The 14028-nt window shown below is 43.7% G+C and overlaps 3 protein-coding genes across 6 annotated transcripts; 2 read left to right on the top strand and 1 right to left on the bottom strand.

Annotated features, from left to right (window-relative positions):
- Positions 1-246: 246 nt before the first annotated feature.
- LOC138628170 (cystine/glutamate transporter) lies at positions 247-5253 on the top strand. Its single transcript, XM_069711043.1, has 11 exons — positions 247-523; positions 1496-1622; positions 1698-1813; positions 1916-2041; positions 2488-2587; positions 2786-2830; positions 2941-3064; positions 3155-3355; positions 3946-4095; positions 4197-4374; positions 4851-5253. The coding sequence occupies exons 1-11, from the start codon at positions 295-297 to the stop codon at positions 4913-4915; spliced, it is 1461 nt and encodes a 486-aa protein (XP_069567144.1). The 5' UTR covers positions 247-294; the 3' UTR covers positions 4916-5253.
- Positions 5254-6010: 757 nt separating this feature from the next.
- foxm1 (forkhead box M1) lies at positions 6011-11593 on the bottom strand. 3 transcript variants are annotated; one of them, XM_069711039.1, is made up of 9 exons: positions 11349-11593; positions 9603-10090; positions 9340-9485; positions 8862-9053; positions 8623-8751; positions 8370-8429; positions 7899-7947; positions 7595-7767; positions 6011-7429 (listed from the first exon to the last, which is right to left on the bottom strand). In XM_069711039.1, the coding sequence occupies exons 2-9, from the start codon at positions 10048-10050 to the stop codon at positions 6605-6607; spliced, it is 2022 nt and encodes a 673-aa protein (XP_069567140.1). In that variant the 5' UTR covers positions 10051-10090; positions 11349-11593; the 3' UTR covers positions 6011-6604. The 3 variants fall into 3 exon arrangements, with proteins under 3 accessions (XP_069567140.1, XP_069567141.1, XP_069567143.1); XM_069711040.1 differs by lacking the exon at positions 11349-11593 and adding an exon at positions 10689-10995; XM_069711042.1 differs by lacking the exon at positions 8370-8429.
- A 76-nt stretch (positions 11594-11669) lies between these two features.
- On the top strand, positions 11670-13810 carry rhno1 (RAD9-HUS1-RAD1 interacting nuclear orphan 1). Of its 2 annotated transcripts, XM_069711044.1 has the most exons (3): positions 11717-11796; positions 11953-12140; positions 12334-13810. In XM_069711044.1, exons 2-3 carry the CDS (start codon positions 11976-11978, stop codon positions 13060-13062), a joined length of 894 nt encoding a protein of 297 aa, XP_069567145.1. In that variant the 5' UTR covers positions 11717-11796; positions 11953-11975; the 3' UTR covers positions 13063-13810. The 2 variants fall into 2 exon arrangements, with proteins under 2 accessions (XP_069567146.1, XP_069567145.1); XM_069711045.1 differs by lacking the exon at positions 11953-12140 and having other exon boundaries at positions 11670-11796.
- The last annotated feature ends 218 nt before the right edge of the window (positions 13811-14028 follow it).

Genomic DNA, 14028 nt, shown 5'->3' with positions numbered 1-14028 from the left:
CGAAGCACCAAAAAGGCCTCCGCCAAGCTGTGCACACACATAAGAGCTCACACACAAAACGGCACAATGCAGGAAAGTGTCGAGCCTCCAAACTGCTGTGATTACTTGCTGAAGCCTGGAAGAGTGCTGGCTTTGTTCCCCCCTCAAGCTGGGCGGACAGGGGTGAGAGCCAATGAGGGGAGAAAAACATGCTTGATGAAGGGGGGAGGGGGGGAGGAGGAGGGGAAGTGTTGTTTCTTACTACCACAGCTTCAAGCACTTTTTAGTCTGTGGACCCACGCAGCCACAGAGGAAATGGAGGGAACCCAGATGAAGAAAGAGGAAGATAACAGAAAGGCGAAGACGGATGGGGAGGTGGTGCACCTTCGGAGGAAGATCGGGCTGCTGCCAGCGGTGTCCTTCATCATCGGGACGGTGGTGGGCAGTGGGATCTTCATCGCACCCAAGGGAGTCCTGATGAACAGTGGCAGCGTGGGGATGTCTCTAGTGGTGTGGGCGCTGTGTGGCGTCCTCTCCCTGTTTGGTAAGGTGGTTGATATCACAGATTCTCTCTGCTGTCACGGTCAAAAACTTACCCTGCTTTTCTTAAAGTGGGTTCTTCATGCATTTATGTGTCAAGTATCAGATGCAACGTGTGCATCTTGACAAAAGGCAAAATTCAATCATAATAATCATATCATAATCGTAAACTTTATTCATGCAGCACTTTTCAAAAACAAAGCGTTGTACGTGGTATTTCCAGGATTAAAATATTACAAATCTGAGGTAAATTAAATCAGGCAGAAGTATGACAATAATAACATTTAACAATAAAATAAGTAAGAAGTGTTAGATGCAAGAGAATAAACTAAAAGCTTTTTTTTAAATTAAAAAAAAAAAATGGGTTAGGGTTAGTGAAATTATGGAAGCTATTTTTTCCTTTAAAAATTCACAACTTAATCATAATTTTGAGATCATTTTTTAATATTTTTACTAGTTTATTTGTTTTGTTTTTGGAGTAAAACAGACAATTGATCAATTACTGCATGAATTGTTTTAAATACCCAACATTAAACGCGGTCATTTTTCTACACAATTTTGTGTTTCATGTTGTTTTACTTTCATCAGTGGGTTTTATTGTGAAGATATGTGATTTGTACTTGTATTGTGTTCCTGTAAAGTGTCTTCGAGTAGCACTATACAAATAAAAGGTATTATTAAATCATATCGGCTGTATCATGTAAGACTCTACGGATCACCATGACTTCACAAAAATTACAAAAGTGAAAAAAAGAGTAACAGAAATGTAATCCAAATCTGGATATGTTTCATACAATATCTTAACATACATTAGCCGTTGACATGAATTATGCCAATGTTTGCAAAAGTTAGAAGACCTACTGATCCATCATATCATGTAGTGCTACTCTGATTTTGTCCGTAAATTTGAGGACAATAAACTCTTTGAATTTGTTTTTGTTTGAATCCCTGGTCCGCTCTGTCTCTGCTCTGTTAGGGGCCCTGTGTTATGCTGAGCTGGGTACCAGTTTTACAAAATCAGGGGGTCACTACACTTATCTACTGGAGACCCTGGGGCCCCTACCCGCTTTCCTACGACTCTGGGTCGAGTTCTTATTCATCAGGTAGGGGGATGTTTTTGTTAAACTGTCTCACAAAATCCCATCACGTACCCAAACGAACATATTCTCCATCTCCAGACCAGCTGTGGCTTCTTACGTGTGCCTGGCTTTCGGCCGTTACGTGGTGGAGCCATTCTTTGCACCTTGTGTGGCTCCCACGGCGCTGATCAAACTTGTCGGTATCCTCGGAGTGAGTAAGTGGTTTTAGACCTCCTCTTTTTTATTAAATCTGCAGTGCTACTCCTGAGAGCCATAAACATTTCTTTTACCGGTTATTTGTCTTTGTGTCCCCGCAGCGTTTGTCGTGGCAATCAACTGCTGGAGTGTGAGCTTGGCCTCTCGCACTCAGGTCACCTTGACTTTCATTAAGATGTTTGCTCTGGTGCTCATCATCATCCCCGGTGTCATTGCACTGGCTAAAGGTGGGAAAATTTAAATGTTACTCCTGTTTTGCTGTGTTGGACGTTGGATGTCTGTTACATGCACATGTTTGGGATTAGGAAAAACAACAACAACAAACAAACAACCTTATCACCTCCTGGATTCAAACCCAATCATCCTCTGTGGCAATCTGTGATTAATGCCCCCAATCCACCCCTCTTGCTTCCCGTTACAGAAAAAAAAAAGACCTTTGAACCTTGACCTCAAGACCTGTGATAACCCATCGTCACGTGACGTTTACGTGCGTGTAAGTTTCACGCCTAAAAAGCGTGCACGGATTGTTTATGGCAAAACGTGGCGGGCGTGTCTATTTCACGCTTTGCTGTGATACTGGATCGTGAAGAGGCAGGTGGTTTTCGAAGTGCTGATCCGGTCCAGCCAATCGGTGTTCAGCTCAGCTCAGCTTCTCTTCCTTTTCTGTTTTCAGGAAAGACAGAAAATTTCCAGAATGGTTTTGAGGTTGAGTCATTAACACTGGATAAGTTGCCGTTGGCCTTCTATAATGGCCTGTATGCCTACGGTGGCTGGTAAGCAAGCATAAAACAAAAAGCATTTTGTTGTGTATTTTTTTTACCACAAATGGAACGCTTTCATTTATATTTGAATATTAAACAATTAACGTTAATACAGATGTTAATACAATGAGATCTGATAATTTGCTGATAAATACGCACATCAATCAGAACTGTGTGCTTGTGTGTCCAAGCGTTTCCTCTTTCCTTTAGGTTTTATCTGAACTTTATCACAGAAGAGGTCACCAACCCAAACAGGTATTTTTTGCATGTGAAATCTGCTCTCCAGTCGATCCATTTAAAAAAAAAAAAAGAAAGTTCCCTTTAAAATGCTGCTTTTTGTCTCTGTGTGCGTCCCGTCTCGTTAGAAACATCCCGCTGGCAATAATCTTCTCCATGGTGACTGTGACAGTCTTTTATGTGCTCGTTAATGTGGCCTACTACACCGTGATGACCCCCGCCGAGCTGCTGCTGTCGGACGCCGTGGCTGTGGTCAGTGCCGTATTGTACAATTAAAAAGGAATAATTAGAGGGAATGTGTCAGCACAGTGTTGATCTAATCTGGTGTCTGTTTCTCTGTAGACGTTTGCCAACCGTGCCCTTCAGGGACTGTCCTCTTTGATTCCCGTTCTTGTGGCCTTGTCGTGCCTCGGAGCGCTGAACGGCGGCTTCTTTGCGGTGCCCAGGATGCTGTTTGTGGGAGCCAGGGAGGGCCACTGGCCCCCCATCTTCTCCATGATTCACATCCGGAGACACACACCTTTACCTGCAGTGCTGCTCCTGGTAAAAAAAAAAAAAAAAAAAACTTCCATCACATTATCTAAACAAATTATTTTAACTATGTTTATGGGACAAGGTGGAGATGATGGTGGGGAGGCAACAAAATCCTTCGAAATAAAAGTCCATGAAGAATATAATGTGAAATACCTTTAAATTGAACATTCCATTCATTTAAATTGAAAAGTAAATCTATCTGTGTTATGAAGTGGGTGTCTGGGGAGAGTTTTAGCCTTCCACAAAAAAAAAATCTAATCACAGACAGAAACTAAATTCTGGGAATTTTATATTTGAAATATTAAAAAAGGTCAAATTTCATATCTTTATGGCTTCTATTAAAATATGAATATTCAGAAATATCAGTTATGCAGCAAACCAATATATTTGATTTAATTTCTTACGCTGAAATTTCTTACGGTATTAATATGACTATTTAGCATATTGTTTTAAAACTTTGTTATTAGTTATGGTGGTGGTACTGGAACCCTACTGTTTGATATACTATGTGAAATTGTACTGATGAAAGGTGCTTTAATAATGTATCAACAGTCACAAAAGATGATGTTGTTGAAGCTGTATTGTCTGTGTGTCTCCAGTACCCATTGGTGGTGGTGATGATGATCAATGGAGAGATCTACCAGCTCATCAACTTTGCCTCCTTTTCTCGCTGGTTCTTCATCGCCTTGGCAACCTTAGGGATGCTCATCCATCGATATCGTTTCCCTCTGCACCCGAGACCTTTCAAGGTTAGCAATGTTGTGCTGAACTGCAGAGCATTTTGTTTTTCCTTCTGCACACTAAACTAAACCAGCTGCTGATTTTCTTTGCTCCGGTCGACAACCTAAAGGTGCCCCTGGCCATCGCAGTCACCTTCACCGTGGTGTGCTTCTTCATCGTGGGTCTGTCTCTGTACTCGGACCCCTGGAACACGGGGCAAAGCTGCGCTCTCACGCTGACCGGGGTCCCAGTTTACTATGTGACCATCTACCGCTTCCGCCTGCCCCACAAATGGAGACGCGTCTTCGGTAAGTCCTACCAATACCTGCCAATTTGTCATTGCAGTTTTACAATGAAATATATCAACCGGCCATTTCATGTATCCAACATGGAGAGGAAATGTGTAGCTCCACTTTTAACATACTCCATGCGGAAGAGGTGAAATTGAAAAGTCAGCTATTTGGAGAGAATGAAAACTCAGGTTTGTTTGTAACACTTAAAAGGAAACACGCTCACTCTAGAATTAGTACGGGACAAAGAGCCTATTGTCTTGGAATTATTTTGCATTTGTTAAACCCAAAGGCAGACAATAAAAGCACAAGCCTTCTTGGAAATGTGCTCCAAAATCAAAACAATGCAGTTTGTTGGTTATATTAATCCTGGACTATTTCAACCTCAGTCTCTTACAGCTTCTGGAGCCCAGAGTTTGAGTCAGACCAAGCTTCAGAAAAACAAGAAACAGCTTCTCAACTCTTGCATAATTCACTCTCTCTGATATTCCCAGACTACATCAGCAAGCAGCTGCAGATCCTTCTGGAAGTGGCTCAACAGGAAGTCCAGACCTACTGAGGACCCCGCAGACACCCCGCTTTCTACTGATCGGACTTCGTTGATACCAGCAGGACAAGTTCTAGAACCCTTTTTTTTTTTTTTTAGCAGCTTAAACCTATGTGTGTGTGAATAATTCATTTTATACTGAAATAACAAAATAGTGTTTAGAGAAAATACTTGAAACAAGTGCAACTTTGCTGGAAAGAGGAAACTTTATTGTAGAATCTTAATTAGAAAAAGGGGATTTTAAAAGGAAATTAGATGCAGATACGTTGCTTATCTTCACTGGTAGAGGAAGTACTTCTTGAAAAAGTCATATTTTTACCAAGAAGCAATAAAGCCCTTTTTGAATCAGAGTCCATCTATAAATTATTTTCACCTTTATTCAAATATAAATACACAAAAGCAGTCTTGCTATGTAGTTTTTCAGATACAATACACTGTACAGGGGTTTCAACATTTACTGTACTGTAGCACATGCCAGATTATAGAAATTGCACCTCGTCTATTTACACTGACTAAAGACTGATCAAAGTCAAAAACATGACTTAATAAGAGCCACCATGTTGAGATCTATTGTGCAGTCGTAGAAACACCAACCTCGGAGAACAGTTAGGAGCATGTCGCTCTCGCATGTCATTCAGCACCGGATGAACCTCGCATGTAATTACACGTAAACAAACCTGACAGACTCATTGAAGTCAAACACCTTCAACAGCAGGTGCATGCCGCGTGCTATTCTCCAAAGATGGTGCTTCTAATGCCGCTCAAATATTTCTCACTACTTCCCTGTTTGCGCTTAAAGACGAAAAGGCAGTAGATACAATCTGTGATAAACAGACACAAAATAATCCGTATTTTGTTCCCAAAGATGTCGTCACTGCATGCAAAATGTGCCTCCGTGCAGCTACACACGGAAGTAGATACTGGCACGCTAAAGAACTACTGCTGAGGATTTATAAAGTCAGGTGATGGACACAACTCTACAATTAACATACAGACACAATCCTATTGCTGTTAGTGCTATTTGTAATACTTTGTCATTGCTCATTACTATCAATCATGCAGCACAATCTACGAGACTAATTCAGTCCCCCCCACCCCCCACCCCCCGAGGCCGACTGAACCTTCCGGCACACAGGTGGACGAAACAATTTCTTTCCCATTTACAGGTGTAAAAGCTAAATCATATATTAAAATGTGCAAATCAACAGGCATATACACTCATGCATTTCCATCGAGAAGGCAGACAAATCTGAAATGCAGGATGAATGATAAAACAAACAAAGAAAACGTGGGAAGAATTTTACAGATAGAAACGGAAGTGACACTAAGGCAGTCAATCAGTAATTCAACAAAAAAATAAGCCAAAAATGGACAGAAACATCCAATTGGAGGGGACAACAAGTGAGCAGCTTGTTAATTTGATATGGTAAAGTGTGTCCCTATCATTTTTAATTCAAATGTTACGTTATTCCACATGGCAGCGAGAAACATCGAGGAGAAAGCAAAGCAGATCCAAAAAGAAAGCAAAACAAAACGAGGCTAATCATTTTGAAATTTAAACTCTTGTCTGAGCTGCATGTCGGATGGTTTGATCGTGTGTTTGCATCTGCTTTGCTGTTTCAGTGTGGCGTTTCTCACCTGTAGTGTTTTTAAAAAAAAAAAACAACGACAGATGTCATGTGATGTGTTTTGGCCCTCGGGCTACTTAAACAGAGGAATGAACTCGGACCAGCTGATGTTGGCCATGCCCAGGTCCTCGTCATCCAGCCCGGAGAAGCTAATGTCCACCAGTATCTTGCTGAGGCTGTCGTTCATGGTGTCCAGGACGAGGCCCTCTGTGATGGAGCGGTTGGGCGGCGTGGCGCCTCCCGCCTGCAGCAGCTCTCTGGAGCAGCTGCTCCGTCGGAGGCACTCGATGGGCGACTCCGTCGGTCCGGGCGCTCTGGAGGGAGCGGACGCCAGCAGCTCTCTGGGGGAGCTGAACAGCTGCCAGTCTTTGAAGGGAGTGCTGCTGAAGCTGAAGGTGGTGTAGTCGTGCCGCGGCGTGACGGCGGGACCGCCCGGTGTGCGAATGGGGCTGAAGTCCAGAACATTTTGGCTCCCTTTGCCCACGGGGGTCACTTTCCAGGGCTCGAGCACGACGTTAGAAGGGGGCTTGCTGGGGGTGGAGGACGTCAGGTGGCTGCTGCCTTTTATGGGGGTCTTGAAGGAGAACTCCCGGTCGGGGCTGTCCTGCTCGGGCCGGTGCTCGTCGAGCTCGGTGTCTCGGATGTCGTGGAATGTCGAGGCATCGGAGGCCACGCCGGAGTCAAACAACGTGTTCTCGGGGCAGAGGAGGACGGGCTCCTCGTGCAGGGAGTGAACCAAGCGCTGTTTGCGCCGAGAGCTGCTGGCCTGTCTCTTTGGAGCGGCTTTGGGAGTCTCGCATTTAAGTGGAACGCAGACCGGCTCCTCCTTCACCTCTGACTTTAGCTCGGTGTTCATCTGAGGACATATAACTGCAGCTGGGGTGTCGCTTTGTGTCACCTGTCAGACATACAACCACAACCTTTAAAAAAAATGTAATGGCAGCTTTGTTTTACATACTCTGGATCCCACACGGATCACGTAGCCAGATCTAACAAATATACCTTCTTTACTTTGTTTCTTAAACAGAAAAATAAAACAACTGCTATCCATGACAGTCTTTACCTTAGGAGCTATGCGGACTCTCTTGGCTCCACGTGAAGTGTTGTGTTTCTGCTGGGAGCAGGTGAGGGGAAAGGAGGCGGACGAGGATGGCAGATAGACGGAGGAGGTGACGGGGAGCTGGATGGGAACCAAGTAGGAATCCGTGCGAGGGAGGAGAGGTTTCATTCTTCTCTCTGAACGTAGAAAAGACAACAGCTCATAGCAGGGCATCCAAATGACCAATATTCAAACTAAATACAACAGTTAGGTGCGTTTTCTTCCAATTCAACTCCACCAAAAAGTCCTTACATCCCTCTGAACTCACCAGAGCCATTTGGTGTTTTTCTTGCATCGGGGAGCATCCTCTTTTGTTGCTATGAAACACAAGATGTGACATCACTTTATACAGTCAGAGAACACCACCTCAGTAGCCTTACTGCGCTGTCATTCCTGACAACACTTCAGCAGCAACCTGTCACTTCTGTCCATTACTTCACCTTCTCTGACTGTTCCTACTCTTTATGGAGAAAATATATCTGATGAGTGTACATATTCATCGTAAAGCACACTTGTGTTTCAGTGTGACTTCATCCTCTCTGCTTCCCTGCTGCAACAGAAACACATGCCTAGACCTTCAGACCTCCAGCTGCAGCGTCACTCTTTGGATCCGAGACAGAGCACGCAAGTGAAACTACGAAGCGTCTGACTTTTCGGTCCCTTGTCAGCTTTCTTGCCGCCTGACAGCGAGGTCAAGACAGTTCCTACGGGAACTGAAATGAGCGTAAATCAGTCTTACTTGGTGAGGAAATACAAGCATGGGCACAGGAACGGGAGCGGTCATCGGGTCACAACCGGGCTAAAGAGAGGGGTGCGGAGTGAGAGGGGGGATAAAAACATGGAGAGGAAATCCCAAATGAATCGCAAAGCACACACAAAACTGCAAATGGAAAAAAAAACAAGGACATGAAAAGGGCAGTAAAAGTGTCAACGAACATGGTCGTCCCAAAAATCCCAGAAACAGCACAAAGTGACACCACCATCGTGCTCACCTTGTACACCTGATCCAGAGTGAGGCATCGATTGGCCTCAGGCCGGATGGTCCAGAAAGAGATTTTACCATCTTGGGACGTCTCGCGGCAGAACATGTCGTGTAGAGAGAGATTATGGCGGATGGAATTCTGCAATTATAAACGAGCAAAAGAGCTTTCATCCACATCTCGTCATTTAATACTCAAAAGCAAAAGCGGGGTTTTCCTTTAGACGATTATTTAATTGGCTGTTGATGTACCTTCCATCCTGGTTTGGCCACATCTCTGTAATAAGGGAAATGGTCCTCTATCCACATGTAAATCTCTTTCAGCGTCATCCTCCTGTTCCTCCGGCTGTTGATCGCAAACTGGATCATGGCCATGTAGGAGTACGGAGGCCTCTCTGACGTGGGCTGCTGAGCAGGTTCGGCATCCATATGTGTATTCTGTGCCTGTACACACAAACACGAAAGGAGATGCAAAACACTGAATAAAAACAGACTCTTGTACGAGACAAAAATCCACATTTCCAATCATCCTCAAAATCTAAACTTTAAATTGAACCTTCGGGTCATCAATTCACCCTCAAACCCAGCAACACGACCGCTTTCTGTCATCTGAATGCTGTTCAGGGGACATGCTGAGACGTGTCTGAGATCATTAGTCCCGTCACACAAATATCTGTTTGCACATCAACAGCCAAAAATCACAAGGAGGTGACAGGAAGGATCAGCTGACCTGGAGGGTCTGTGAAGGGTTTTGGTTCTCCTTGTTGGCCATCTGCTTGGCAGGATCTGGTTCCAAGGCGCATGTGCTCATTTTGCCCAGCCACTGGATATTGGTGAGGCTGTCATCTAATGGACCGCAGTTTACGTCCTTATTTACTAGTGAAGAAAAAGGGAAGAGACGTTACTGCTTGAAAAAAAAATTGAAGGATTAAAGATAAGATTAGAGACAAAACAAAACAACAACAACAACAAAAAAAAATCCAAAATTCATACATGGTTTAATTCCAGTGAGAGGTTTAGCATCCGGAGAGTTGTGTATAGTTTCTGCTTTCTGCTGTCCGACTGTACTCCTCGTGGAATCGCATTCCCCGTCAGCAGCATCCTGACATGAAGGTTCATTGTTCCGGCTGACGTTCCCGCTCAGGAGGATGAATTTGTTCGGACCCTGGACACCGCACTCTTTGCCTTTAGCGGTGAGGGCCCCGATGACACTTTGCAGGTCTGCTGTTTTGGGAATGACAACCACCTGGGTGTCAGACATGGAGGGGTGGTCCATAATACGGATACCGTCGGGGAAGCACTGACTGTCGGCTGATCTCGGCGCATCTTTGGAGCCCGGTGCTCCAGACTGGCTTTGAGATTCAGCGGCTGGCGCTTCATTTTGCTGAAAGGGCAGTTTTCTTCTTTTGAGGATCAGGGGTCTCCGTGGGCTCCGTCTCATGGTGAAATCATAGAAAAGCCCCTTGAGGTTCACTGGTATTCTGAAACACAAAGAAAAGTACAAATATTAGGGTTTGTCAAAAATAGTAAATATTATGACAACTTTGACCAAATACCTCTGTATCAATATGAATAAATAATAATAATGAAAAGAATTGCTAACAGTCTGGTAAGTGAAACAAAAAAACAATGCAAACACTTGACTGTAATGCAGCCTTTAAAACCAGGAAAAGACAACATTTATGCCATATCATAATATTTCAATATCCAAAATCCAAGACATGATGTCATAAAATATTGATATATTCCCCAGCCCTAACAAATATTGGAGACTGAACAACATATATTGGTCTAATACCTGTTAAACAGAGGGTAAGTATTTCACTTTTATCACTACCAAGTGTTTTATATCAACTAATCGTGCTAACTTGTCTTACCGGCAGATTAACGACCTGGCTAGAAGGTAGTTATGAAGTTGGGTGCCAAATTGCAAACGTTAAATGAGCAAGTCAAACAGTTAAACCAGGCTGGATTAAAAAAAAAACCCACCAACAACAACAACAACAAAAAAACAATCACAGCTAATCAATTTAGATCGACAAGGAAGAAAACAACATCACAAAGCAGTCAGAAACACACTGTTGAGACGAGCGAGCTGTCCTCCGGATGAAATCAGGTCCACATCCTCCGTGTGTCCGTTTGTTTTGTTTTGTTTTTTTTATTTTGGGGTGGGGGAGGGGGTGGGGGAGGGGAGGGGGGGAAAGAGCTCAACAGCTGTTCAGTTTGAACTGTTGCTGATGTTGCCAGGCGACCAGCGACTTCTGGAACAACAGTCGTTACATGTCAACAGTTTGCCGCTGGTTTTAATCGGCGCACATTCAACGCTAATACCCGACATGTTCACATATAATAAATAATAACAAACTAGTCACGACACTTGAGAAAGTTGGGGTTGATAATCCACGAGGCAGCCCCCCCCCCACCCCCTCCTTCTTAAAACAGTATATATATGATGAAATACTACAAAGCCACGTTGCTTTGAATGAGTTGACACGCACACGAGGACGACGTGCGTCGGGCTTAGAAATGACTGAAATTATAACCGTTTGGTGGAGCGCAAGCAGGGCAACGTCTGCTTTGTCTCGTTAAGCCTCAATAAAAACAAACAAAAATACAGTCTCGCACCTGCCGAGCCGAGCTAACTTTCTCTGGAGCGGAATGCTAAAGCTAAGCTAGTTAGGTGGCTAGTTAGCTGATGGCGCTGTTGTAACGAACGGCAAAGACAAATAAAAGCCAGACCTTCATGTTACGGCGACGTTTCGGACGATTTCGCTTGCCTGGACCGCGGCCACAAATTGAAACCCTTGCTTTTTTTTTTTTTTTTTTATAGTCAATCGTAAATCAAAGAATCCGTGATGTCTGCAACACTCCTTTTATTTTTTTGTGTTGTTTACATTCCCGTCTCGGCGATTGAGAAACGATTTTGAATTTTGGCGCTGCGGGTGCAGCTTCCGTCACTATGATCACGTGACTGAAAAAAAAAAAAAAAATGCACCAATAACAGGCAAGGCCAAAGATGACGACTCAACCAATCACAGAAGAGAAGGGTGAAAACCGGGAAATAACAGTAAGAAGACAGGAAAGAAAAAAAAGTTAAGAGCGTACAATGAGGACGGGATGGCCTTTTAATGCATGTTGTCATTGTATTGCAGCGATGATTATGTCTTCCGTCAAGAACAACACAAAGGTGAGTATAATAGTTGGGTAGTAGCTACGAGTGCAAACATTTAAAGGTACACAGCTGGAAGTTGTTGTCTAATCAGTCCGGGTCTGGCAACAGAAACGGTTCAGATATTTGAACGAGATTAAAAATTGGTGGTGTTTTTGTTTTTTTTCCCACCAGGTGTTCAGGAATGATTTCTATTAATGCCCCGCAAAGTTACAAAGACTGAGAAGCCTCCCCTGCTCTTCCTGGAGCGGCCTGTGTGTGGCGCCAAACTCCAAAATGTGCCTGAAGTCCGAGCAGCGCTCAATCCCAGAGATTATTTCACAGAGACACAAGAGCAAAGCAGCTCAGATCGTAATTCCTGGGTACATTTCTCATTTTTTTTTTTTTCATTACTAATTCCTGGGTAAATTAAATTATCCTGAACATCCACTATGGATGGAAACACAGTCATTATGAAACACAATCCACTACTAAACCTTTTTAATAATGTCATATATGATCTTGGTTTTATCTGGCAGTTTCCCCCCCCCCCCCACTTTTCTTTCACTATTTCAGGTAAGGCCACAATTTGACAGCTCAGCTGCAGCTGCGCTTCCGGTGAGGCGAGGGAGGAGAAAATGCCAGTCTGCCACGAGCATCCTTGACAGCTGCAATCAGCCGCACAGGAAAAACAGTATGTGTAAATACCCCTCGTTATCCTTTAAGACCGGGTCGAGAGACCGAGGTCTTCAAACGAGGAGTACGTGCGCAAAGAAAGCTGCTACTGTTGTGTCCGACGTGGGAAATCAACCGCGGGCATCAGGCCGAGACAAAAGGACAGTTTCAAGCGCACAGTACTCGGACACACCGAAGAGACGTTTGGACACGGTCAGAAAAAGGAAGGCCGAAACATTTTCTGACGGTGCCGCATCCCGCAGCAGATGTTCGGATCAACCTGAAACGCCATCTATTCGCGTGACGGAGAGATGCCATATTCCAGCGGACGGTGCTGCGACGCCGGCCCCCGACGAGTTCAGCACCGCCGAGGACAGCGGTGTGGCTCCCCCGCCCGACGTGGACACCCCAAAAGCGGTAGAGGGTGGGAACGGTTCTCCCTCGTACCCCCATCTGCTACTGGGTCGGCCGCGCACGCCACCGCGTAATCGGACGCCCGACATTTTGGTGGCTGACACACCGGAGGAGGATTACGGGGTGAAGGTGACGTGGAGGAGAAGGAAGGGTTTGATGTTGTTGTTAAAAGAGAGGGGCGATCTCTCGGAGGCAGACGCGCAAATTCATAGCTGATGCAGAGAGTCTGTGAAAAGAGGATTAGACGGTGATGTCAACAGGGAAGAGACACTGATTACGTATTTGGACCAATTCTTTCTAAGAACTATTTTTATTGCTCACTGAACGGAGCTCTTCTAAAGTGACGATCGAATTTCTGTTCACATTTTTTGTTTTGATTTTCCAAATATATATATTTTTTTAAATACATTTTTTTTGTTTATTGATCAATTGACCAATTCTCACTGCTGTAAACCTCCCAATGAACCGTGCCAACTGACCCTAAGAGATGACTTTCTCTTTCACACAAACATCCTGCACAGCGCTGGAGTTTATGATTATTAGAGTTCAGGAATCAAATAAATAAAAAAAGACTCAACATTGCAGTTCAGTGGTGACGATATTTAATAGCAAGACAGCTTCATATTATACTGTATTGTTACAGATCATGTTGTAAATCAGAGCCACTCCTTATTTCTGATCCAATCCTGACCTCTAGAAATAGAAGTCAGGTTTTTTGCTTTTGCATTTTGATAGGAGATATACCGAAGAAGGTTGAATCCATATGTTGGGTAATTGATATAACATGAGCAAACACCATACTGTATAAATGCTTGAGACACTAGTGTGATAAAACAATGGATGTGCTGAAATATCATTTCATCTTTTCTTTTCATAAATGTGGTGTGTAATTAAAAAAAAAACACACAAAAAAAAACATCTGTCAACTATGCCTGAAGAGATATGAAATAAATCTATAAGTGGAAGGAGGAAACACATTTTTGGATTTATTATCGCTACAGTTAGTGATGGGATGGCAGAGTGTCAAAACTCGAGCAGGAGACAGCAACTATTTCTCCACCATCTTAAGTAAAAACACACAAAAAAACTAGCTGGACGATATGGCCAAAATGTTATGATGTAAATTTTCGTGTCAGTCTGTATCAATAATTATCACGATAAATGTCAAACCCTGATTTTGTT

Source organism: Brachyistius frenatus, unplaced genomic scaffold, assembly GCF_029030835.1.
Source record: "Brachyistius frenatus isolate BFR_SWC_R1_liver_20210118 unplaced genomic scaffold, ASM2903083v1 Contig_96, whole genome shotgun sequence".
Lineage (NCBI taxonomy): Eukaryota > Metazoa > Chordata > Actinopteri > Embiotocidae > Brachyistius > Brachyistius frenatus.
The sequence above is the reverse complement of the archived record's forward strand: the minus strand, read 5'-3'. Positions and strand labels throughout refer to the sequence as shown.